General features: G+C 41.0%; 1 protein-coding gene across 3 annotated transcripts in view; it reads right to left on the bottom strand.

The window, feature by feature from the left end:
- Positions 1 to 397: 397 nt before the first annotated feature.
- Positions 398 to 26244, bottom strand: part of LOC115165495 (beta-1,4 N-acetylgalactosaminyltransferase 1) — a 29801-nt gene continuing 3954 nt past the window's right edge. For all 3 annotated transcript variants that reach the window (XM_029718658.1, XM_029718657.1, XM_029718659.1), the window contains exons 2-11: positions 20801 to 21046; positions 20371 to 20553; positions 19487 to 19593; positions 19282 to 19319; positions 17038 to 17218; positions 16144 to 16236; positions 15021 to 15208; positions 14634 to 14774; positions 13594 to 13831; positions 398 to 1748 (exon numbers count right to left, since the gene is read on the bottom strand). In XM_029718658.1, coding sequence (XP_029574518.1) covers positions 1540 to 1748; positions 13594 to 13831; positions 14634 to 14774; positions 15021 to 15208; positions 16144 to 16236; positions 17038 to 17218; positions 19282 to 19319; positions 19487 to 19593; positions 20371 to 20553; positions 20801 to 21018 — 1596 coding nt within the window. In that variant the 5' untranslated portion in view covers positions 21019 to 21046 and the 3' untranslated portion in view covers positions 398 to 1539. The remainder of the gene's footprint in view (positions 1749 to 13593; positions 13832 to 14633; positions 14775 to 15020; positions 15209 to 16143; positions 16237 to 17037; positions 17219 to 19281; positions 19320 to 19486; positions 19594 to 20370; positions 20554 to 20800; positions 21047 to 26244) is intronic.

The raw sequence follows: 26244 nt of genomic DNA, 5'->3' as shown, positions 1-26244 counted from the left end.
TTTGGTTTAAAATATACTTAGTTATCAAAAGTAAATGTAATTGCTAAAATAAAGTAAAAGAAAAAGTATAAATAATTTCAAATTCCATATTAAGTTTTTATTTTATTTACGGATAGCCAGGGGCACATTCCAACACTTAAACATAATTTACAAACAAAGCATGTGTGTTTAGTGAATCTGCCAGATCAGAGGCAGTGAATTGAACCATTTTCCTGTCCTGCTAAGCATTCAAAATGTAACGACTACTTTTGGGTGTCAAGGAAAATGTATGGACTAAAAAGTATATTATTTTCTTAAGGAATGTAGTCAAATATAAATAGTAAAGTACAGATACCCCCAAAAACAACATAAGTTAAAATACTTTAAATTACTACTTAAGTACTTTACACCACTGTTAGTTTGTTTGCCAACAGAAGTAGTAAAATAAAAAAATGTAAATCTTAAAAACATATCCCAGTTTGCCTATTTGCTTATGGTCTGGTGGAGTTGTCACACATGCAGCTAACAAAAATATGTCTGCTCAACCCAAAATTACAACCAACTAATTGCAGAATTACTGCAAAAATGGAAGAGGCAAGTGGAAGACCAAAATTGGTTAAAGAAAATAAGTAAAAAAGCATACCAGTTTCATAAGGACCAAAAAAATATAAATAAATGTTTTTGCCTCAATGGCGCTGCCAGTGCGCTCACAGATGTCATAATGGGACATGTAGAAAGATGACGTCTCTATCGTTCTCTACGGTGGAAACACACCTTGACCAAAGCATGATCAGCACAGACAAAGGAGATGCTCATTGGCTTGGTTCTTCACTTTCAATGTTTGTTTCCACACATTCACTGTGTCCACAACAAATGCTGTGGTGGTGACCAGGGGCATCATGCACCCCAAAAATCAAAGGGGGCACAAAGTACATGAGGATGGCTGGGGGGGGGGGGGTTTATGTCCCTCGCCCGGAAGTTGGACATTTTACATTTGTTCCAAAAACCCAAAACAGCTTTTTCCTGCCATCTATAACCGTAATCACTACGCTTAATATATCTAAAACAATATGTATATTTTACTGGTTACTTAGCATACCCTCTTGAGCGGTCTGTATCCTCCTGACTAGTGATAAATATGCTTCTCTGCTAAAACCTGGGTAAAAGATTGAAAGGAATGTGAGTCTTATTCAGTGAATTTAGTTATTGCGTTCTTTTCTAAAGTATACGAACCTTGTCAGCAGGCAAGGTTCGTATACTCTAGCTTGATTGATAGGCTGAAATGGCATCTTGTTGTTAGCTAGTTATGAGGTTGGGAGATGGCTTTAGCTAATCCAGATTGGAAACCTAACTTCATAAAATCATTGGTGGCTAGTAATATTACAGAGCAACAACAACAAAAATGACATACAAAAAATACAATCCGAGGGGGGGAATGTGCCCCTATGCCCCCTATGGGCATGACACCACTGTTGGTGATGACAAAAATATGGCTGCTCAGTGTAACAAAAATAAAAATCTCAGTTTTAAAACCTCAAGTGATAGCTTGTAGAGCCTGTTTCAGTTACTAGACATGCATTTGAGTCTGTTCTTGAAGTAAAAAAGGGCATTTTTGATTTGGACAGCATCCGATGAGGAGTAGCGGAACTTGGCGTAGGCCTTCTCACTGTCCGACTTGCCCCATGGCAACTTGATCTTAGATGCATGGTTTATGATGATGTCATCACAGGAAGCTATGTGGAGGATCCCGAGCCCGTCGATGAAGAACTCTGAGGACGCAATAAAAGCTTTTTACAATATGATCACAAAAGGAATGTCTTGTTTTCTTGTTGCAGACTTTCAGTGACATGTCACAGTTTATGTTCTCAGTCTAGAAGGATTGACTTATTAAATCAAACTGTATTTGTCACATGGTTCGTAAACAACAGGTGTAGACTAAAAGTGAAATGCTTAGATTTGGCTTTGTGTTTTAGGTCATTATCCTGCTGAAAGGTGAATTCATCTCCCAGTGTCTGTTGGAAGGCAGACTGAACCTAGTTTTCCAATAGGATTGTGCTTAGCTCCATCCAATTTCATTTTTATAATAAAACTCCCCAGTCCTTAATGATTACAAGCATACCCATAACATGATGCAGCCACCACTATGCTTGAAAATATGGAGAGTGGTACTCAGTAATGTGTTGTATTGGATTTTCCCAACCATAATACTTTGTATTCAGGACAAAAACTAAATTGCTTTGCCACATTTATTTTGCAGTATTACTTTAGTGCCATGTTGCAAACATGTTTTTGAATATTTGTATTCTGTACAGGCTTCCTTCTTTTTAGTTAGTATTGTGGAGTAACTACAATTATTATTTTTTATCCATCCTCAGTTCTCATATCACAACATTTTAAAATCACCATTGACCTCATGGTGAAATCCCTGAGAAGTTTCCTTCCTCTTCGGCAACTGAGTTAGGAAGGATACTTATATCTTTGTAGTGATGGGGTGTATTGATACACTATCCAAAGCCTAATGAATAACTTCCCAATTTTTTAACACATCTACCAAACGGTGCCCTTCTTTGCAAGGCATTGGAAAAACCTCCTTGGTCTTTGTGGTTGAACCTGTGCTTGAAATTCACTACTAGATTGAGGGACCTTACAGATACTAGTATGAGTGGGGTACAGAGATGAGGTAGTCATTGAAAAATCACATTTAGCACTATTATTAAACACAGAATGAGTCGATGCAACTAATACGATTTGTTAAGCACACTCCTGAACTTATTTAGGCTTGCCATAACAAAGGGGTTCATCACTTATTGACTCAATACATTTTTGCAGTGGTGTAAAGTACTTAAGTAAAAATACATTAAAGTACTACTTAAGTCGTTTTTTGGGGTATCTGTAATTTACTTTACTATTTATATTTTTGACATATTTTAATTCTCTGCATTCCTAAATAAAATATTGTACTTTTTACTCCATACAAAGTAGTCGTTACATTTGAATGCTTAGCAGGACAGGGAAATTGTCAAATTCACCCACTTATCAACAGAACACGTGGTCATCCCTACTGCCTCTGTCCTTGCGGACTCACTAAACACAAATGCATCTTTTGTAAATAATGTCTGAGTGTTGGAGTGTGCCCCTGGCTATCCATACATTTTTAAAACAAGAAAATGGTTCTGTCTGCTTTGCTTCATATAAGCAATTTTAAGTGATTTATACTTTTATTTTATACTTAAGTACACTACGTTTTAGAACACCTACTCATTCAAGGGTTTTTCTTTATTTTTACTATTTTCTACATTGTAGAATAATAGTGAAGACATCAAAACTATGAAATAACACATATGGAATCATGTAGTAACCAAAAAAGTGTTAACCTCTCTGGTGCAGGTGGGACGAATTCGTCCCACCTACGTAACAGCCAATTCAATCCAGTGGCGCGATTTTTGAATCGTTTGAAATACTATTACTTCAATTTCTCAAACATATGACTATTTTACAGCTATTTAAAGACCAGACTCTCGTTAACCTGTTTGGGATAGGGGGCAGTATTGAGAATTTTGGAAAAAATATGTGCCCATTTTTAACTGCCTCCTACACCAACTCAGAAGCTAGAATATACATATTATTGTTCAGGTTTGGATAGAAAACACCCTAAAGTTTCTAAAACTGTTTGAATGGTGTCTGTGAGTATAACAGAACTCCTATGGCAGGCAAAAACCTGACAAGGTTTCATGCAGGAAGTGGCCTGTCTGACAAGGAGTCGTGCGTCTTGCATCTGTTTATTGAAAAGTAAGGATCTTAGCTGTAACGTGACAATTCCTAGGGCTCCAATAGGCTCTCAGAACCCGGGAAAAACCTGAACGATGACGAGGCGGTCTCTGGCTGAAACAGATTATCGCCTTTGGTAAGTGGCCGATCAGAGGACCATTGAATGAGGTGCGTGAACGATTCGCCCCCGTGGAGAAATTTCATTCGGCTGTTTAGGCTCATTGCAGATTCCCGGTCGGAATATTATCGCTTTTCTACGAGATAAATGGCATAAAAATTGGTTTTAAACAGCGGTTGACATGCTTCGAAGTACGGTAATGGAATATTTAGACATTTTTTGTCACGCCATGCGCCATGCTCGTGACCGTGATGTAGCATTCTGATAGTGTCTAGAACTCACGAACAAAACGTCGCTGTTTGGATATAACGATGGATTATTTGGGACCAAACCTACATTTGTTATTGAAGTAGAAGTCCTGGGAGTGTATTCTGACGAAGAACAGGAAAGGTAAGAACATTTGTCTTATAGGAAATGTGATTTTGGTGAAGGCTGAACTGGGTGGGTGTCTAAATAGCTAGCCCGTGATGGCTGGGCTATGTACTTAGAATATTGCAAAATGTGCTTCATCCGAAAAAGGACATATCGAGTGCATAGAGGAGTAATGTATCTATAATTCTTAAAATAATTGTTATGCTTTTTGTGAACGTTTATCGTGAGTAATTTAGCAAACTGTTAGTAAATTCCCCGGAAGTTTGCGGGGGGTATGCTTTTTCTGAACGTCACATGCTAATGTAAAAAGCTGTTTTTTTATATAAATATGAACTTGATTGAACAGACATGCATGTATTGTATAACATAATGTCCTAGGTGTGTCATCTGATGAAGATCATAAAAGGTTAGTGCTGCATTTAGCTGTGGTTTGGATTTATGTGACATTATATGCTAGGTTGAAAAATGGGTGTCTGATTATTTCTGGCTGGGCACTCTCCTGACATAATCTAATGTTTTGCTTTCGTTGTAAAGCCTTTTTGAAATCGGACAGTGTTGAATGAATAGGTGCTCTAAAACTTTTGACCAGTAGTGTATATTTTAGCAATTACATAAACTTTTTTTTTTTACAATATATTTATTGGTATTTTTTTTTTTTTTTTACAATTTTACAATCAGCAAAATATGACACAGATAATGCCCTGTTATTCCTTCCACCAACACAAAACACCATGCTACATGGGGGCACAAAAGCCGTCCCTCACCAACACATGAACAACCCCCTCCCGGTATTAGCTTCACTGATTAACAACAACAAAAAGAAACAGAATGCCCTTCAAATGCCATGCTAGAAAATATGTTATTCAACGCAAAAACAAATAATAATACATTAATGAAGAAAGTAGTAATGAGGCAGCTAAGGTCTCTAGAAACTGATGAAAGTCCCCCCAGACATCAGTAAATTCAAAGGGTTTATTACGTAAATTGTATGTTATTTTTTCAGATGGAATATAGGAAGTTAGATCTTTTAGCCACATCTGCTTGCTTGGCGGAATGTCACTCTTCCATATGTGCATTTATTGGTTGCAATGACTGACAATTTAATGAATATGATTTTGCTACAAATATCAACTGGTAGAACAGAGTCATCTCCAAGAAGAATAAGGGAAGGATTCAGTGGTACCGTCATATTAGTGACCTGTGATATGATCTGAATAATGTTTTTCCAATAGTTGCTTAGTTCAGGGCAGGACAAAAACATATGCATCAGTGTGCCCACCCCTGTTTTACACCTTGGGCAAAATGTTGAATATTTACAATTGATCTTATACAGTCTCTCTGGTGTAAAGTAGACCCTATGTAAAATATTGAATTGCATCAACTTTGCCTTGTGTTAGATGAAAGACGCAGAGCATCTAAAAAGAGCTTTCCCCATTTCTCATCCTCAACAATGAGACCAAGGTCATCATGCCACTTCATGCAAGTTTTCAGAGGTTCATCGTTTCCCTACAGAGCTTGAAGCCTAGAGTACATGAAATGAAACATTTTACTTCTTTCCTCTCCAGCCACAGTTGATCAGTTTTAGGTCTACTCATGGGCTGAATCCTACCTCCCTGCTGAGTGGCAATATAATGCCTAACCTGTAGGTACTTGAAGAAATGAGTTTGAGGTAACTGAAAATGAGGTGCCAGTTGTTGAAAGGATAGTAGTTCACCTTCTCTATATAGATGACCAAATGTTTTAATTCCTTTGTTTAATTCCTTTGTTGAACCAAGAAAATGCAATACCATCTCTCAGGGCTTTGGGTAAGATGGGGTTATTATAGAAAGGTGTTTGTTCATATATAGATCTAAGCCCTTCTGTTTATTTACAGACTTCCTTCCATATATTTAAAATGTTTTTAAATGAACGGGTTGTTTATGAGACCTAGCAAAGCTTTAGGTGGGATAATATAAGTTATAGATGCCAATGTAGCAGGGGTCAGACACTGCTCCTCTGTCTCCAAGAGGGTGAACTTGTTGTTGTATCTTGCCATACCCACACAGCCTTTAACTGAGATGCCCAGTAATACAACTGGAAGTCAGGTAGAGTAAGCCCTCCTTCTGAGTTTGGTTTGCATAAAGTTGTGAGTTTCACTCTGGGGGGTTTCCCTTTCCACAGAAATGAAGAAACCTTCCTATTAAGTTCTTTGAAAAAAACTTTGGGAAAAGGAAAGGGCGAGGTTTGAAAAAGGTAATTACATTTACTTTTGATACTTAAGTATATTTAAAACCAAATACTTTGAGACATTTACTCAAGCAGTATTTTACTGGCTGACTTTAATTTGAGCAACTTTCTATTAAGGTATCTATACTTTTACTCAAGTATGACAATTGGGTACTTTTTCCACCACCAAATTTTTGCTTTTCATTTTTTATTAATTTAGAAAATGTTCTCAAAAGTGGAGTTGTGAAGAAGGCTCGACAGTGCCTCTTCCCCCTCAGGAGGTTGAAAAGGTTTGGCATGGGCCATACCTTTTATTTTTTTTAAATCCCCTTTATTGAACCAGTTAGGCCAGTTGAGAACAAGTTCTCATTTACAACTGAGACCTGGCCAAGATAAAGCATAGCAGTGCAACAAAAACAACACAAAGTTACACATGGGATAAACAAATGTACAGATAAGAACACAAAATTTAAAAAATGATATACAGTGTGTGCAAATATAATAAGATTAGGGAGGTAAGGCAATAAATAGGCCATAGTGGTGAAATAATTACAATTTAGCATTAACACTTGACTGATAGAAGTGCAGAATGATGAATGTGCAAGTAGAGATACTGGGGTGCAAAAGAGCAACAACAAAAATTAACAACATGGGGATGAGGTAGTTGGGTGGGATATTTACAGATGGGCTGTGTACAGGTACAGTGATCGGTAAGCTGCTCTGACAGCTGATGCTTTAGTTAGTGAGGGAGATATAAGTCACCAGCTTCAGTGACTTTTGCAATTCGTTCCAGTCATTGGCAGCAGAGAACTGGAAGGAAAGGCGGCCAATCGAGGTGTTGGCTGTGGGGATGATCAGTGAAATATACCTGCTAGAGCGTGTGCTACGGGTGAGTGTTGCTATGGTGACCCAATTGAGGAAAATAAGAACAATCCGAAAGGTATTTTTGATACTGTCGCAAAGCTAACTAAAAAGCAGCATTCCCCAGAGAGGATGGCTTTCACTTCAGCAGTAATAAATTCATGAACTTCTTTGCGGAAAAGATCATGATCTTTATAAAGCAAATTATGGACTCCTCTTTAAATCTGCATATTCCTCCAAAGCTCAGTTGTCCTGAGTCTGCACAACTCTGCCAGGACCTAGGGTCTTCCTGAAGACAAACAATGTATACGAAATGCTTCAGTGTGGTTTTAGACCCCATCATAGTACTGAGACTGCACTTGTGAAGGTGGTAAATGACCTTTTAATGGCGTCAGACCGAGGCTCTGCATCTGTCCTCGTGCTCCTAGACCTTAGTGCAGCTTTTGATACCATCGATCACCACATTCTATTGGAGAGATTGGAAACCCAAATTGGTCTACACGGACGAGTTCTGGCCTGGTTTAGATCTTATCTGTCCTGTTAAGGCAAGGGCTGATTTCAAGGTTTTACTGCTAACCTACAAAGCATTACATGGGCTTGCTCCTACCTATCTTTCCGATTTGGTCCTGCCGTACATACCTACACGTACGCTACGGTCACAAGACGCAGGCCTCCTAATTGTCCCTAGAATTTCTAAGCAAACGGCTGGAGGTAGGGCTTTCTCCTATAGAGCTCCATTTTTATGGAATAGTCTGCCTACCCATGTGAGAGACGCAGACTCAGTCTCAACCTTTAAGTCTTTACTGAAGACTTATCTCTTCAGTAGGTCCTATGATTAAGTGTAGTCTGGCCCAGGAGTGTGAAGGTGAACGGAAAGGCTGGAGCGACGAACCGCCCTTGCTGTCTCTGCCTTGCCGGTTCCCTCTCTTTCCACTGGGATTCTCTGCCTCTAACCCTATTACAGGGGCTGAGTCACTGACTTACTGGTGTTCTTCCATGCCGTCCATGGGAGGGGTGCGTCACTTGAGTGCGTTGAGTCACTGACGTGGTCTTCCTGTCTGGGTTGGCGCCCCCCCCTTGGGTTGTGCCATGGCGGAGATTTTTGTGGGCTATACTCGGCCTTGTCTTCAGACGGTAAGTTGGTGGTTGTAGACATCCCTCTAGTGGTGTGGGGGCTGTGCTTTGGCAAAGTGGGTGGGGTTATATCCTGCCTGTTTGGCCCTGTCCGGGGGTATCATCGGATGGGGCCACAGTGTCTTCTGATCCCTCCTGTCTCAGCCTCCAGTATTTATGCTGCAGTAGTTTAGTCAGTCTGTTTCATCTGGAGTATTCTCTTGTCTTATCCGGTGTCCTGTGTGAATTTAAATATGCTCTCTCTAATTCTCTCTTTCTCTCTTTCTTTCTTTCTCTCGGAGGACCTGAGCCCTAGGACCATGCCTCGGGACTACCTGGCATGATGACTCCTTGCTGTCCCCAGTCCACCTGGCCATGCTGCTGCTCCAGTTTCAACTGTTCTGCCTGCGGCTACGGAACCCTGACCTGTTCACCGGACGTGCTTGTTGCACCCTCGACAACTACAATGATTATTATTATTTGACCATGCTGGTCATTTATGAACATTTTAACATCTTGACCATGTTCTGTTATAATATCCACCCGGCACAGCCAGAAGAGGACTGGCCACCCCTCATAGCCTGGTTCCTCTCTAGGTTTCTTCCTAGGTTTTTGTCCTTTCTAGGGAGTTTTTTCTAGGTAGTTTTTCCTAGCCACCGTGCCTCTTTCACATGCATTGCATGCTGTTTGGGGTTTTAGGCTGGGTTTCTGTACAGCACTTTGAGATTTCAGCTGATATACGAAGGGCTATATAAATAAATTTGATTTGATTTTCATTTGATCTGTCGGAAAAAAATCAGTTTGTCTCTGTGAATGGTTTGTCTTCTGACAAATCAACTGTAAATTTCGGTGTTCCTCAAGGTTCCGTTTTAGGACCACTATTGTTTTCACTATATATTTTACCTCTTGGGGATGTCATTCGAAAACATAACGTTAACTTTCACTGCTATGCGGATGACACACAGCTGTACATTTCAATGAAACATGGTGAAGCTCCAAAATTGCCCTTGCTGGAAGCCTGTGTTTCAGACATAAGGAAGTGGATGGCTGCAAACTTTCTACTTTTAAACTCAGACAAAACAGAGATGCTTGTTCTAGGTCCCAAGAAACAAAGAGATCTTCTATTGAATCTGACAATTAATCTTGATGGTTGCACAGTCGTCTCAAATAATACTGTGAAGGACCTCGGCGTTACTCTGGACCCTGATCTCTCTTTTGATGAACATATCAAGATTGTTTCAAGGACAGCTTTTTTACATCTGCGTAACATTGCAAATATCAGAAATGTTCAGTCCAAAATTGATGCAGAAAAATGTATCCATGCTTTTGTTACTTCTAGGTTAGACTACTGCAATGCTCTACTTTCCGGCTACCCGGATAAAGCACTAAATAAACTTCAGTTAGTGCTAAACACAGCTGCTAGAATCCTGACTAGAACCAAAAAATGTGATCATATTACTCCAGTGCTAGCCTCCCTACACTGGCTTCCTGTTAAGGCAAGCGCTGATTTCAAGGTTTTACTGCTAACCTACAAAGCATTACATGGGCTTGCTCCTACCTATCTTTCCGATTTGGTCCTGCCGTACATACCTACACATACGCTACGGTCACAAGACGCAGGCCTCCTAATTGTCCCTAGAATTTCTACATTTACATTACATTTTAGTCATTTAGCAGACGCTCTTATCCAGAGCGACTTACAGTAGTCTAATTAAACAGCTGGAGGCAGGGCTTTCTCCTATTGAGCTACATTTTTATGGAATGGTCTGCCTACCCATGTGAGAGACGCAGACTCGGTCTCAACCTTTGATGACTCCTTGCTGTCCCCAGTCCACCTGGCCATGCTGCTGCTCCAGTTTCAACTGTTCTGCCTGCGGCTATGAAACCCTGACCTGTTCACCGGATGTGCTACCTGTCCCAGACCTGCTGTTTTCAACTGTCTAGAGACAGCAGGAGCGGTAGAGATACTCTCAATGATCGGCTATGAAAAGTCAACTGACATTTACTCCTGAGGTGCTGACCTGTTGCACCCTCGACATCTACTGTGATTATTATTATTTGACCATGCTGGTCATTTATGAACATTTGAACATCTTGGCCATGTTCTGTTATAATCTCCACCCGGCACAGCCAGAAGAGGACTAGCCACCCCTCATAGCCTGGTTCCTCTCTAGGTTTCTTCCTAGGTTTTGGCCTTTCTATGGAGTTTTTCCTAGCCACCGTGCTTCTACACCTGCATTGCTTGCTGTTTGGGGTTTTGGGCTGGGTTTCTGTACAGCACTTTGGGATATCAGCTGATGTAGGAAGGGCTATATAAATACATTTGATTTGATATGATTTTGAACAGTGAGCAGAGATAAGGTGGGGCTTTACCTAGCAAAGACTTATAGGTGACCTGGAGCCAGTGGATTTGGCGATGGATATGTAGCGAGGGCCAGCCAACGAGAGCACACAGGTTGCAGTGGTGGGTAGTACAGTTGAAGTCCAAAGTTTACATACACTTAGGTTGAAGTCATTAAAACTCGTTTTTCAACCACTCCACACATTTCTTGTTAACAAACTATAGGTTTGGCAAGTCGGTTAGGACATCTAATTTGTGCATGACACAAGTAATTTTTCCAACAATTGTTTACAGACAGATTATTTCACGTATAATTCACTGTATCACAATTCCAGTGGGTCAGAAGTTTACATACACTAAGTTAACTGTGCCTTTAAACAGCTTGGAAAATTCCAGAAAATGATGTCATGGCTTTAGAAGCTTCTGATAGGCTAATTTACATCATTTGAGTCAATTGGAGGTGTACTTGTGGATGTATTTCAAGGCCTACCTTCAAACTCAGTGCCTCTTTGCTTGACATAATGGGAAAATCAAAGGAATTCAGCCAAGACCTCAGAAAAAAAATTGTAGACCTCCACAAGTCTGGTTCATCCTTGGGAGCAATTTCCAAATGCCTGAAGGTACCACGTTCATCTGTACAAACAATAGTACGCAAGTATAAACACCATGGGACCACGCAGCCGTCATACCGCATAGGAATGAGACGCATTCTGTCTCCTAGAGATGAACGTACTTTGGTGCGAAACTTGCAAATCAATCCCAGAACAACAGCAAAGAACCTTGTGAAGATGCTGGAAGAAACAGGTGCAAAAGTATCTATATCCACAGTAAAACGAGTCCTATATCGACATAACCTGAAAGGCCGCTCAGCAAGGAAGAAGCCACTGCTCCAAAACCGCCATAAAAAAAGCCAGACTACGGTTTGCAACTGCACATAGGGACAAAGATTGTAGATTTTGGAGAAATGTCCTCTGGTCTGATGAAACAAAAATAGAACTGTTTGGCCATAACGACCATCGTTATGTTTGGAGGAAAAAGGGGAAGGCTTGCAAGCCGAAGAACACCATCCCAACAGTGAAGCACAGGGGTGGCAGCTTCACGTTGTGGGGGTGCATTGCTGCAGGCGGGACTGGTGCACTTCACAAAATAGATGGCGTCATGAGGAAGAAAAATGATGTGAATATATTGAAGCAACATCTCAAGGCATCAGTCAGGGAGTTAAAGCTTTGTAACAAATGGGTCTTCCAAATGAACAATGACCACAAGCATACTTCCACAGTTGTCATACTTCCACAGTGTCAAAATGGCTTTAAGGACAACAAAGTCAAGGTAATGGAGTGGCCATCACAAAGCTCTGACCTCAATCCTATAGAAAAGTTGTGGGCAGAACTGAAAAAGCGTGCGCTAGCAAGGAGTCCTACAAATCAGACTCAGTTACACCAGCTCTGTCTGGAGGAACGGGCCAAAATGCACCCAACATATTGTGGGAAGCTTGTGGAAGGCTACCCGAAACGTGTGACCCAAGTTAAACAATTTAAAGGCAATGCTAAAAAATACTAATTGAGTGTATGTAAACTTCTGAACCACTGGGAATGTGAAGAAAGAAATAAAAGATTAAATAAATTATTCTCTCTGCTATTATTCTGACATTTTGTATATGGGGCTTTTGTGACAAAACGGATGGCACTGTGATAGACTACATCCAATTTGCTGAGTAGAGTGTTGGAGGCTATTTTGTAAATGACATCACCGAAGTCAAGGATCGGTAGGATAGTCAGTTTTACGAGGGTATGTTTGGCAGCATGAGTGAAGGAGGCTTTGTTGCAAAATAGGAAGCCGATTCTAGATTTCATTTTGGATTGGAGATGCTTAATGTGAGTCTGGAAGGAGAGTTTACAGTCTAACCAGACACCTAGGTATTTGTAGTTGTCCACATATTCTAAGTCCGAACCGTCCAGAGTAGTGATGCTAGTCGGGCGGGCGGGTGTGGGCAGCAATCGGTTGAAGAGCATGCATTTCGTTTTACTAGCATTTAAGAGCAGTTGGAGGCCACGGAAGGAGTGTTGTATGGCATTGAATCTTGTTTGGAGGTTTGTTAGCACAGTGTCCAAAGAAGGGCCAGATGTAACAGAATGGTGTCGTCTGCGTAGAGGTGGATCAGAGAATCACCAGCAGCAAGAGCGACATCATTGATATATACCTAGTGGTGATGCAGCCAGTCAAGGTGTTCTCAATGGTGCAGCTGTAGAACTTTTTGATGATCTGAGGGCCCATGCCAAATCTTTTCAGATTTCTCAGGGGGCAGAGGTGTTGTCGTGCCTTCTTCACGACAGTGTTGGTGTGTGTGTGTGTGTGTGTGTGGACCATGTTAATTATTTAGTGATGTGGAAACTGAGGAACATGAAGCTCTCAACCCGTTCCACTACAGACCTGTCGATGTGGATTGGGGCGTGCTTGGCCCTCCTTTTCCTGTAGTCCATGATCAGCTCCTTTGTCTTGCTGACATTGAGGGAGAGGTTGTTGTCCTGGCACCACACTGACAGGTCTCTGACCTCCTCTCTATAGGTGGTTTCATCGTCGTCTGTGATCAGGCCTAATGCCGTTTTGTTGTCAGCAAACATAATGATGGTGTTGGAGTTGTGCGTGGCCACGAAGTTGTGGGTGAACAGGGAGCACAGGAGGGGACTAAGCACACACCCCTGGGGGTATTACACCTAAAGTATGTTGGTCTTTTGCTGTTCCTTTGATTTGTGTTACCACAATTAAAATAAAAGCAATATTGTGATCAGTAATAAGGAAAACCTCTGGGCTCTAGTGATGAGACAAAGACACTCACCTAGATGAGCCACACGGTTCAGACGAGGATCGAATCCCACTTGCTGCATCTTGTCTGTCCTCCCCATGAAGAAGTTGATAACAGCGTCGGCTAGGACACAGTTAGGAAAGCCATCAATGACATGATGGTATCCATTTCTGATGTGTATACAGTCCCCCTCCTCACCCCCTTCCTCCACTGAGATGGTGTGGCGGAAAGTAGCAGTGTAGCCTGTAGTTTCTCTCACAGCACCACCCACCTGGGGTAACAGACACAAAAAGAACAAAATGAATGGGAAGATAATATGATTCACCACAAATGAGTTGCCACAACGTAAAATCATCCAGTTCAATAACACTTCCGGCTCAAAACCAGGATTTCCTGACTAACTGATTCTCCCACCATAACTGCTACCTAACTCCTACCTACTTCAGAAAGTATTCACACCCTTAGATTTTTTTCTCATTTTGTTGTATTACAGCCTGAATTTAAAATGGATTAAATTGAGATTTGTTTGGGTCACTGGCCTACCTACACACAATACCACATAATGTCAAAGTGGAATTTTGTTTATATGCAACATTTTAACAAATGAATAAACAATGAAAAGCTTGAGTCAATAAGTATTCAAGCCCTTTGTTATGGCCAGCCTAAATAGTTCAGGAGTAAAAATGTGCTTAACATCATAATCATAATAGTCACATAATAAGTTGCATGGACTGTTTAACATGATTTTTGAATGATTACATCATCTCTGTACCCCACACAAACAATTATCTGTAAGGTCCCTCAGTTGAGCAGGGAGGTTTTCCAACGCCTCGCAAAGGGCACCTATTGGTAGATGGGTACAAATACAAAAAGCAGACATTGAATGTCCCTTTGAGCATGATGAAGTTATTTATTACATTGTGTAATTCCACCCCAGGTTCTACTATGGTTCTAACCTGATTCTACCCTGGTTTTAGTCATTCCTCTCAGAGAGGCCTCACCCTCATCACTCACCAGGTCCAGATCTATGCGCACGCACGCACACGCAAACACACACACAAGCAAACACACACCATGTCCAGGGTGGTCTTCTCCAGGATCTCCACCATATTCTCCAGCCTGGTGTTGGAGGTGAAGAGGAAGTCATCGTCCACCCACAGCACATACTTGGTGGTCACCTGAGAGACAGCCAGATTCCTCCCTGCAAACCAACCCTGCACGGAGGTGGACAGACAGGACAAAGACTTAATTACCAATCTGGCGATAGCCGAACGTTTGATAGCCAAGGTGTTCTTAAATCCTGGACATGGAGACCCTCAGAGTATCAGGAAGGAATCAATCAAGTAAATGAAATACTGGGCTGGAACAAAAGGACAACTTGTGGGTCCCCCAAGACCAGAACTGAAGAAGATTGCTGTTAAGAAACAGGAGCTACACTTCCCAAAATAAAGTTTGCTTACCTTCCCAAATGGCATAATGTAATGTTCAATGTGTGGACCCTTCACTGGCTGGGGGTGCTCGTTGTCATCTGCTATCACTATGGCGACAGTGGGGTAGAACTCCCGTATGCTGTCAATCAGATCCTGCAGTTTGTCATAACGCAGAAATGTCTTGGTAGCTATGGTGACAAGTGAGCTTATGCTGTATTCTGAGGAAAAAGGAAAGGTGTGTTCGTACCCAATTATGAATATTCATACTTATATTTAACTTCAGTTACTTTCATAATACAGAAATCATCCCCCATATGATGCAAAATGCATAATTTTTTTAATTAACTAGGCAAGTCGGTTAAGAACAAAATCTTATTTACAATGACGGCCTACCCTGGCCAAACCCTAACGATGCTGGGCCAATTGTGCGCCGCCCTATGGAATTCCCAATCACGGCCGGTTATGATACAGCCTCGAATTGAACCAAGGTTTGTAGTAACGCCTCTAGCACTCAGATGCAGTGCCTTAGACCGCTGTGCCACTCGGGAGCCCTACGTGATGACTTCTATATTTTGAAAGTTACATATTTAGAAAACTTGATTGCTTACAAGCAAAACATTTTGGGACTATGTCAACAATGGACTAATAAAACAAATACCAAAATATAGTTTTGGGGTGGAATTGTCCTATAAGTACTTTAATGTATTAGATTTCCAATCAAATGGGCCAAAATAGCTTTTTTAGCAAAAAATAATATTTCTCAAGCAAGAATTTTGATAGGACTGTCTGTGAGTGGTCTGAGTGGGGAGAGCAAAACTGAACACTAGCTGTCATTGGTAGAGAGATTTGGAACTCTTTTAACCAATTTACAGCATGGTGATGTCACCATGGAAAGCCTGAAACTCCTAGAAGGTCCTGTGTAGATTGAATTTTCAACCAGCAACTATCAGGAAATAAGACTGATCAAATGTGTTCACGCTTTCATCAGCTGTTATACAATTTGATGCAAAAGACAGGAAAAACTGAATTTTGACTTCACTGGTCCTTAAACATCATTGCAACATTTAGGACCTTGGATCCCTACGATAACTGTACAGATACAAATAACTGTACAGTGGTCAAATGCCAAATTAACAACCCATACAGTACATACCTCCAGTGTAAACTGAGTGATAGAGCTTGGGAATAACAGCATGTCCAACCTTCATGGTAAAAACTGACTGGTGTCCATCAGTCTCAAACTGCACTGCAATAGAGCAGAGAAACACATTTCATCACTCTAATATCTCAAGTATATCACAATACAGTATAGTTCATTTGATTAAATATAATCAAATTAACAAAACAAAAATGTACTTCACTTTACATTCAATGCCTAATGGGCCATAAGAGATCAAACTTGTTTAACAGTAGGTCTACAGATACTTGTTATTTTTATAACATCCACGTTAATTAACATATGGAAATGGATAGTGACAACATGGTTATTGTTGTACACAAAACACCGCTTCCCCCTAGTCTGCCTCTGTGCTAACATCTCGTTCCCCAAACAGCTAAACTCACTTAGAATCGCTCTCTAGACTCAGTCTCGTTCAGCAAACAAGCTGTAATCTGTAGTTTTCCACACTTACATTGCAACATGGACTGTCAAATACCAACACCCACTGCTTTTTCTCCAGTTGCGGCATGCTCTCTTACCTAAACACGGACTATGTAATTATAGTGTAGGTTAGTTGTGTGCCCCTTCCAGGGAATAATAGACAGGTTTATAAAGAATTTGAGACTGTGTTGATGCACTGAGGTAAAAAGTGACAAGGAGTGGCATGACAGGGAGTGGCATGATAATGGGGAATTGGGTGGCAGGGGTTGAGAACTGCACAAAATACACATTTCTGTTGTTTGCTGTTACTAAATGGGCAATAAAGTTGTATTGTATAGTATGGCATACAGCTCCTGTACAGCTGCAGGCACTAAAAAGTTTGCTTTCAAAACCCTGTATTGCAGTATCAGAACTCAGGACTAGACACACACAGAGGGGCTGACCAACCTGTGTCAGCCGTCCTAGGGTGGAACAAGGTGTTGGTGTAGGTGACAAACTGTAGCTGTCTGTTCAGAGTGGAGAGGAGTCTACTGGACAAAGTCATGTGCATCATTCCCTGTCCTCTAATGGAGACCCCGTCTACGGTGGCTAACACATCAAATGTCCCCAGGGTAGCAGTCAGATTCACCTATAGGACATGATAGGGAGGATTCAGTTTAATTCAAATAACTACGGTAGTCTGCTTGGGGCAATTGCAATGGTCACAAAATGACTGTAGATCACTTTGTTAAACATGAATCAACATTTTATATTTTAGCAGACACTCTTGTCCAGAGCGACTTACAGGTTAAGTGCTGTGCTCAAGGGCACATAGACAGATGGTTCGACTCCCTGAGCCGACAAGGTGAACAAACAACCTTTCGGTTACTGGCTAAACGCTCTAACCGCTAGATTACCTGCCACTACAACATATACTGAACAAAAATATAAACGCAACATGTAAAGTGTTGGTCCCATGTTGCATGAGCTGAAATAAAAGATCCCAGAAATGTTCCATATGCACAAAGTTTCATTTTATTGATGTAAATTTGAATGCACAGAGATAGCGTGACGATATCCTGAGGCACATTGTCGTGCCATTCGTCACCTCATGTTTCAGCATGGTAATGCACGGCCACATGTAGAAAAGATCTGTACACAAGTCCTGGAAGCTGAAAATGTCCCAGTTCTTCATTGGCCTGAATACTCACCAGACATGATGGCACCCATTGAGGACGTTTGGGATGTACGCCAATGTAAAAAGCTGTTTTTGGATATAAATATGAACTTGATTGAACAAAACATACATGTATTGTATAACATAATGTCCTAGGAGTGTCATCTGATGAAGATCATCAAAGGTTAGTGCTTCATTTAGCTGTGTTTTGGGTTTTATTGACATATATGCTTGCTTGGAAAATGGCTGTGTAATTATTTTTGGTCTATGTACTCTCCTAACATAATCTAATGTTTTGCTTTCGCTGTAGAGCCTTTTTGAAATCAGACAATGTGGTTAGATTAACGAGAGTCTTATCTTTAAAATGGTGTAAAATAGTTGATTGTTTGAGAAAATTGAATTGTGGTATTTTAGTAGTTTTTGTATTTCGCGCCATGCGATTCCATTTGATGTTGGCTAGGGGTCCCGCTAGCGGAACGCCTGTCCACAACAGGCTAGCTAGCTACATTTTCAGATATTACACATTTCTAATTTTGGCAGAAAGTTGTTTCATTTCAAGCTAACGTTAGCTGGCTGGCTCCCTAGCTAACGTTATGTTTATGACATTATTATTCGTATCCCAGAACCATTTGCTTGGCTAGTTAGAGCCTAATGTTAGCTAGTTAACATTGAACCTGGTTGGTTAGCTCCCAGCAGATTCATGCAGGGTAGTAATGACATGATTTGGCACTATGTTCATTGTTGTTTAACTAGCTAACGTTAGCTGGCTGGCTCATTAGCTAACATTAGGTGACGTGTATGATCTTACACGTTGTTTACCTAGCTAGGTTCATTGTTTACCTAGCTAGCTAGCTACATGTCTTAAGATAAAGTGTACAACCAACACCTGTTGAATATGGCCAGTGTCAGTAAACGTTGGCAAAAAAGCATAATGAAATTGTTGGCAGCAGAGCTGGTTAGGCAGTTTTCATGTTATCCAGAGGTAAACAAACAATCGGCCAGAGTGTGCGATCTGATCATTCCGAGAGCGAAATGTAATGGGTGGGGCTAGAGCTTAATAGGGTATGAACATAGAAGAGCTCTTCACTAGATACCAAAACATCCAAAGGCCATTTTTTCAAAAGTGAGTTCACAAGTTCATCAACTTTAAAGCAGAATTACTTTCCCATTGTTCCTTAAAAATGCAGTGTATGATATATCATTTTGCAGCTCTGAGTCTCTACTTTTATCCAATGTAAAAATCCCAATTTCAAATGTTGCTACATAGGACCACATCCAGGTGGTGAGTCACAATTGTGGTCAGATCAGATACTGACTGGTTTTCTGTTTCACGCACCCTACCTTTTCTTCAATGTATCTGTGACTAACTGATGCATATCTGTATTCCCAGTCATGTGAGATCCATAGATTAGGGTCTCATTTATTTATTGAAATTGACTGATTTCCTTATATGAACTGTAACTCAGTAAGATCTTTGTTGCATGTTGCGTTTATGTTTTTGTTCAATGTAGTATTATAAATGGAGATAAACTTACTGTATGAAGTTGTCTATGCTTTTCTTTCAGACCCAACCCTTAAAAAAGAGAATTCCAATTTCAGTCATAAAGTCAGGTTAGTTTTGTTTTAACTGTTCTACAGTTATGGTTGGGGCAAAGGCGATATTTACAACAATGCTGCAAAAATCCCTTCTGCCCCGAGTGTAAATCTTTTCAGTGGAATAACTACTTTATTTAGTCTTACCAGGGATAACGATAGTCTTGAGAGGGCGAACCTCCACCCCCTGGGTAGGGTACTGCAGGGGACTGTTGGCTTCTGCTATAACAAGGAGGTCTGCGGGAGTCTGGTACCTGCAGCCAACATGGAGAAGTTAGCCAGACTAGAAATAAACTCAAGCTAAAGTATGATGGTGTAATGTACTGTAATGGGTCCTAGGTGTAGCTGGTGTAGAGAGTCAGGCGCAGGACTGCAGATATGAGTAATCAAAGTACTTTTACTCAAAATGTCAAATACACAAAGTAAGAAATACACGCACACCATGACTGACCGAAAATACAACAAACAATCACTCACAAAAAACCATGGGGGAACAGAGGGTTAAATAATGAACCAGTAATTGTGGGATTGAAATCACGTGTGTAAAACAAAGACAAAACAAATGGAAAATGAAAAGTGGATCGGCGGTGGCTAGAAGGCCGGTGACGTCGACCGCCGAACACCGCCCGAACAAGGAGAGGGACCGACTTCGGCGGAAGTCGTGACATGTACTTTTTATTTTGTACCTTTATTTTAACAGGAAGACATATTGAGACCTAGGTCTCTTTTACAAATGTACCCTGTATACACAACATAAATACACACACACACACACACACACACACACACACACACACACACACACACACACACACACACACACACACACACACACACACACACACACACACACAGCATCAAGTTGAAATGTATTTTGAATTTTTTCCAGCAATATGGTGCATTAAAACGAAAAACAGCATTGTAAACACGTCATGTACGTCACATATTTTATGTTGGATGTTGGCCTCAATCGATGGAGAGAAGGTGCACAGCAAAGCACAGCACAACACTTCAGTGTACTGTACAGTTACCTCTGCTGGAAGCTGTTGTACTCCTGCTGCCTGCGACTTTTCACCTGAGCCAGCTCTGCCTCCTGGAAGGCTGTGTGGAAGTCATCCTGGGCCCAGACACGGGGGAACAGCACTTGGGCAAAAGGCAGGTCAATGGCAGGCTTCTTATCTGCCTCACACACACACCCGTTCAGTGCCAGACGCCTGAATGAGATTAATGAAGAGCGTTGTGGACGGTTGGTAAGAGTATGGGACAAAACAAGTCACTATTAGTGCAATGGAAACCATGCAGGTTGATTTGATGGAGTCGAATCAGGAAGTAGTTCGAAATTTGAAACGCAATGAGGAAAATTGTAATTGGACCTGGAATTTCAGTTTGACCGAATTCAAATGAAATGCCATTTATGAATGTGTTATACATGTGTTATACCATTTGCCCATATGAACTCACCCTGCCACACTTTCCTTCAGGACATATGGGATATTGTCATAACTATTCTGGACATTTTGCAGCCTCTCCTTCAGAACATTCTGTGCCTTGTAGCTCTGACCTGATCGCACGTCAACAGTGGTGGGGGCCCTTCGAGTCCAGTAGAGGAGGAGGGCGAACAGTAGCAGTGAAGATAAAATGACGAGGTATGTTTTCTTCTGAACGAGGCAGCGCATCATGGACACAGTCAGACACAGATCGATGTCACTAGAGTACAGATCGGACAAATAAGACACTAGTCAGTCATGTGTTTCAGACCTGGGTTCAAATACATGGGTATTTTATTTTTATTTGCTATTGAAATACTTATTTTCTATGTATTTGAGTCATTTCAAATAATGTGGCACAAAACCACTGCTTCTATTGGAAGTATTTGAAAGTATTTTCAAATAACTTCCTATGATGGCCTTCTATTTGAAAATATGTTCAAATAGATTATTTCAAATACCAAAACAGGCAATATGTATTTTCAAATATATGCTAATACTTTAAGTGTATTTCCAAATAAGCCTACATTCCAATATTCAACTACTTGTGATTAAAAATCTATAATAATAATAATAATATTTACTTCCTTAGGCTACTATTTTACAATGGTTTCACATGATTTGATATTGGTTTGACATTCAGATTATTTTTCTTCAAACAGTATATGGGTGATTTTGCGAACACGGGCCATTTTGTGTCTCAGGGTTACATTTTTAAGATAACATTTTCATTTAGATGTTTTATTTCACATACATTAAGTAGAGACTAAAATAACCTTAATAATCTGTTTTTTCAGCTTTCAAAATGTTACACATTTTTATTTTCTAAAGCATTTCATGTCTGGATTTCACTGTTTTGCACTGTTTTTGTCCTGTCTCACATCCGGACTTTTGACATTCTTCTATGTATTACACTTACAAAAGTCTTGATAATTAGAAAATATGTAATGCACCTGTTTAAAAAAAGAGTCAAATAAATGGAAACTACATACATATTAGATGTGCATAAGCTATTTTCTATTTGATACTTTTTGTACACAAAATACAGTCATCTCAAAGTATTGTGTCATTACCACCACGACAAGCAAATTACATAATAATATCATTTTCAAAAGTTTGTGTACTTGGTCACCATGGCTATGAATAGTGACAGTGGAGCACATGGAGGGGAATTCCAATTTTGTTGTCAGGAAATGATAGAAAAATTTAAAAATTAAATATTGTACTTCATTACCAAATAGGCTAGAATTTCATCAAATGATGTTAGATTTTTTTAATTATGTTTTAAATATGTGTATTTAGGATACATTGTATTCTAGCTGTTCAACTGGAGTTAGCATGCTATCCCTGCTATTTATGACCAAATTCCCCAAGATGGCGTAGCAGTCAGACGTCCTTTGTCCTCCTCTTGTCGTGTCCCGTGTATATATATATTTACATATTTTCTTTGCATATCTTTTTACATATTTTTTTCTAAAAACTCAACCTCAAAACACTCTCCTGCAACCCGCCTCACCAATAAAAAAAAAAGAAGTATTATTTACCTCAAATCTGAAATCCACAACAGAAGCTAGCCAGGTCACTGGCTAACGTTGGAGTTCAGCTTGCCACGGTTAGCGGTCATCAGCTATCCATTAGCTCGAAAAGCTATCGCCAGTTTTGTACAGCGCGACTCAGACCAGAGCATACCGGACCTATTCTTTTTACTGCCAATGCGGAGCCCCATCGGGCCTTCACGACTGGACTACTGACGTTATCTGCCCGAGGGAGTTATCCAACTGGCCCCTCTGTCGTGACGTAACCCGAACGCCCATCTGCAGCCTGCTAATCGTTAGCTGTCTTAGCTGTCTTATCGGCTGCTATCTGAATAGGTCTATCGGACTATAACTATTTTATAACTATTTTGCCAATTGAACTGGTCCCCCCACCACACGGAACCCCACTAATCTACAGACGGAAACGCACGAGGTGGCTAAAAACAGACCTCCCTCCATCTTCTACCGACTTGCTACCTATGGCTCGGCTAGCTGTCTAATTCTCACTGGACCCTTTGATCACTCGGCTAAGCATGCCCTTCCTTAATGTCAATATGCCTTGTCCATTGCTGTTCTGGTTAGTGTTTATTGGCTTATTTCACTGTAGATCCTCTAGCCCAGCTCATTATACCTTATCCAACCTTTCAGTTCCTCCACCCACACATGCTATGACATCTTCTGGTTTCAATTATGTTTCTAAAGACAATATCTCTCTCATCACTCAATGCCTAGGTTTACCTCCACTGTATTCACATCCTACCATACCTTTGTCTGTACATTATACCTTGAAGCTATTTTATCACCCCCAGAAACCTGCTCCTTTTACTCTCTATTCCGGACGTCACAGACGACCAATCCTCATAGCTTTTAGCCGTAACCTTATCCTACTCCTCCTCTGTTCCTCTGGTGATGTAGAGGTGAATCCAGGCCCTGAAGTGCCTAGCTCCACTCCTATTCCCCAGGCGCTCTCTTTTGATGACTTCTGTAACCGTAATAGCCTTGGTTTCATGCATGTTAACATTAGAAGCCTCCTCCCTAAGTTTGTTTTATTCACTGCTTTCGCACACTCTGCCAACGTGGATGTCCTAGCCGTGTCTAAATCCTGGCTTAGGAAGTGCACCAAAAACTCTGAAATCTTCATCCCTAACTACAACATTTTCAGACAAGATAGAACGGCCAAAAGGGGTGGTGTTGCAATCTACTGCAGAGATAACCTGCAGAGTTCTGTCCTACTATCCAGGTCTGTACCCAAACAATTTGAACTTCTACTTTTAAAAATCCATCTCTCTAAAAACAAGTCTCTCACCGTTGCCGCCTGCTATAGACCACCCTCGGCCCCCAGCTATGCTCTGGACACCATATGTGAACTGATTGCCCCCCATCTATCTTCAGAGCTCGTGCTGCTAGGTGACCTAAACTGGGACATGCTTAACACCCCGGCCATCCTACAATCCAAGCTTGATGCCATCAATCTCACACAAATGATTAATGAACCCACCAGGTACAACCCCAAAGCCGTAAACATGGGCACCCTCATTGATATCATCCTAACCAACTTGCCCTCTAAATAAACCTCTGCTGATTTCAACCAAGATCTCAGTGATCACCGCCTCATTGCCTGCATCCGTAATGGTTCCGTAACGACCTCCACTCATCACTGTCAAATGCTCCCTGAAACATTTCAGCGAGCAAGCCTTTCTAATCGACCTGGCCCGGGTATCCTGGAAGGATATTGACCTCATCCCATCAGTAGAGGATGCCTGGTTATTTTTTTTAAATGCCTTCCTCTCCATCTTAAATAAGCATGCCCCATTCAAGAAATTTAGAACCAGGAACAGATATAGCCCTTGGTTCTCTCCAGACCTGACTGTCCTTAACCAACACAAAAACATCCTGTGGCGTTCTGCATTAGCATCAAACAGCCCCCGTGATATGCAACTTTTCAGGGAAGTTAGAAACCAATATACACAGGCAGTTAGAAAAGCCAAGGCTAGCTTTTTCAAACAGAAATTTGCTTCCTGCAACACAAACTCTAAAAAGTTCTGGGACACTGTAAAGTCCATGGAGAATAAGAACACCTCCTCCCAGCTGCCCACTGCACTGAGGATAGGAAACTCTATCACCACCGATAAACCCACTATAATTGAGAATTTCAATAAGCATTTTTCTACGACTGGCCATGCTTTCCACCTGGCTACCCCTACCACAGTCAACAGCACTGCACCCCCCACAGCTACTCGCCTAAGCCTTCCCCATTTCTCCTTCTCCCAAATCCATTCAGCTGATGTTCTGAAAGAGCTGCAAAATCTGGACCCCTACAAATCAGCCGGGCTAGACAATCTGGACCCTTTCTTTCTAAAATTATCTGCCGAAATCGTTGCAACCCTTATTACTAGCCTGTTCAACCTCTCTTTCATGTCGTCTGAGATTCCCAAAGATTGGAAAGCAGCTGCTGTCATCCCCCTCTTCAAAGGAGGGGACACTCTTGACCCAAACTGCTACAGACTAGAGGTTGACCGATTAATCGGAATGGCCGATAAATTAGGTATTTTTGGCCGCCGATTTGGCCGTTTTTAAAAAACTAGGCAAGTCAGTTAAGAATACATTCTTATTTTCAATGATGGCCTAGGAACGTTGGGTTAACTGCCTTGTTCAGGGGCAGAATGACAGATTTTTACCTTGTCAGCTCAGGGATTCAATCTTGCAACCTTACGGTTAACTAGTCCAACGCTCCAACCACCTGCTTTACATTGCACTCCACGAGGTTACGCGAATGCATAAGAAGCCAAGGTAAGTTGCTAGCTAGCATTAAACTTATCTTATAAAAAACAATCAGTCAATCATAATCACTAGTTAACTACACATGGTTGATGATATTACTAGTTTATCTAGCCTGTCCTGCGTTGCATATAATCGCTTAGGTACACGTTGCTCCAACAATAAACATCAATGCTTTTCTTAAAATCAATACACAAGTGTATATTTTAAAACCTGCATATTTAGTTAATATTGCCTGCTAACATGAATTTCTTTTAACTAGGGAAAATGTGTCACTTCTCTTGCAAACAGAGTCAGGGTATATGCAGCAGTTTGGGCCGCCTGGCTCGATGCGAACTGTGAAGACTATTTCTTCCTAACAAAGACAGCCTACTTCGCCAAACGGGGATGATTTAACAAAAGCGCATTTGCGAAAAAAGCACAATCGTTGCACGACTGTACCTAACCATAAACATCAATGCCTTTCTTACAATCAATACACAGAAGTATATATTTTTAAACCTGCATATTTAGCTAAAAGAAATCCAGGTTAGCAGGCAATTTTAACTAGGTGAAATTGTGTCATTTTGCGTTCATTGCACGCAGTCAGGGTATATGCAACAGTTTGGGCCGCCTGGCTCGTTGCGAACTAATTTGCCAGAATTTTACGTAATTATGACATAACATTGAGGGTTGTGCAATGTAACAGGAATAAGGTTTTGTTTTCGAGATGATAGATTCGACCATATTAATGACCTAAGGCACGTGTTTCTGTGTGTTATTATGTTATTATGCTATATTTTGCAACAAAGCATCCTTCACTCATGCTGCAAAAATGACCCTCGTAAAACTGACCATCCTACCAATCCTCGACTTCGGCGATGTCATTTACAAAATAGCCTCCAATACCCTACTCAACAAGCTGGATGCAGTCTATCACAGTGCCATCCGTTTTGTCACCAAAGCCCCATATACTACCCACCACTGCGACCTGTACGCTCTCGTTGGCTGGCTTTCGCTTCATAATCGTCGCCAAATACATTGGCTCCAGGTCATCTACAAGACCCTGCTAGGTAAAGTCCCCCCTTATCTCAGCTCACTGGTCACCATAGCAGCACCCACCTGT

The sequence above is a fragment of the Salmo trutta genome, chromosome 28 (assembly GCF_901001165.1).
Source record: "Salmo trutta chromosome 28, fSalTru1.1, whole genome shotgun sequence".
NCBI classification, from domain to species: Eukaryota; Metazoa; Chordata; class Actinopteri; order Salmoniformes; family Salmonidae; genus Salmo; species Salmo trutta.
The sequence above is the reverse complement of the archived record's forward strand: the minus strand, read 5'-3'. Positions and strand labels throughout refer to the sequence as shown.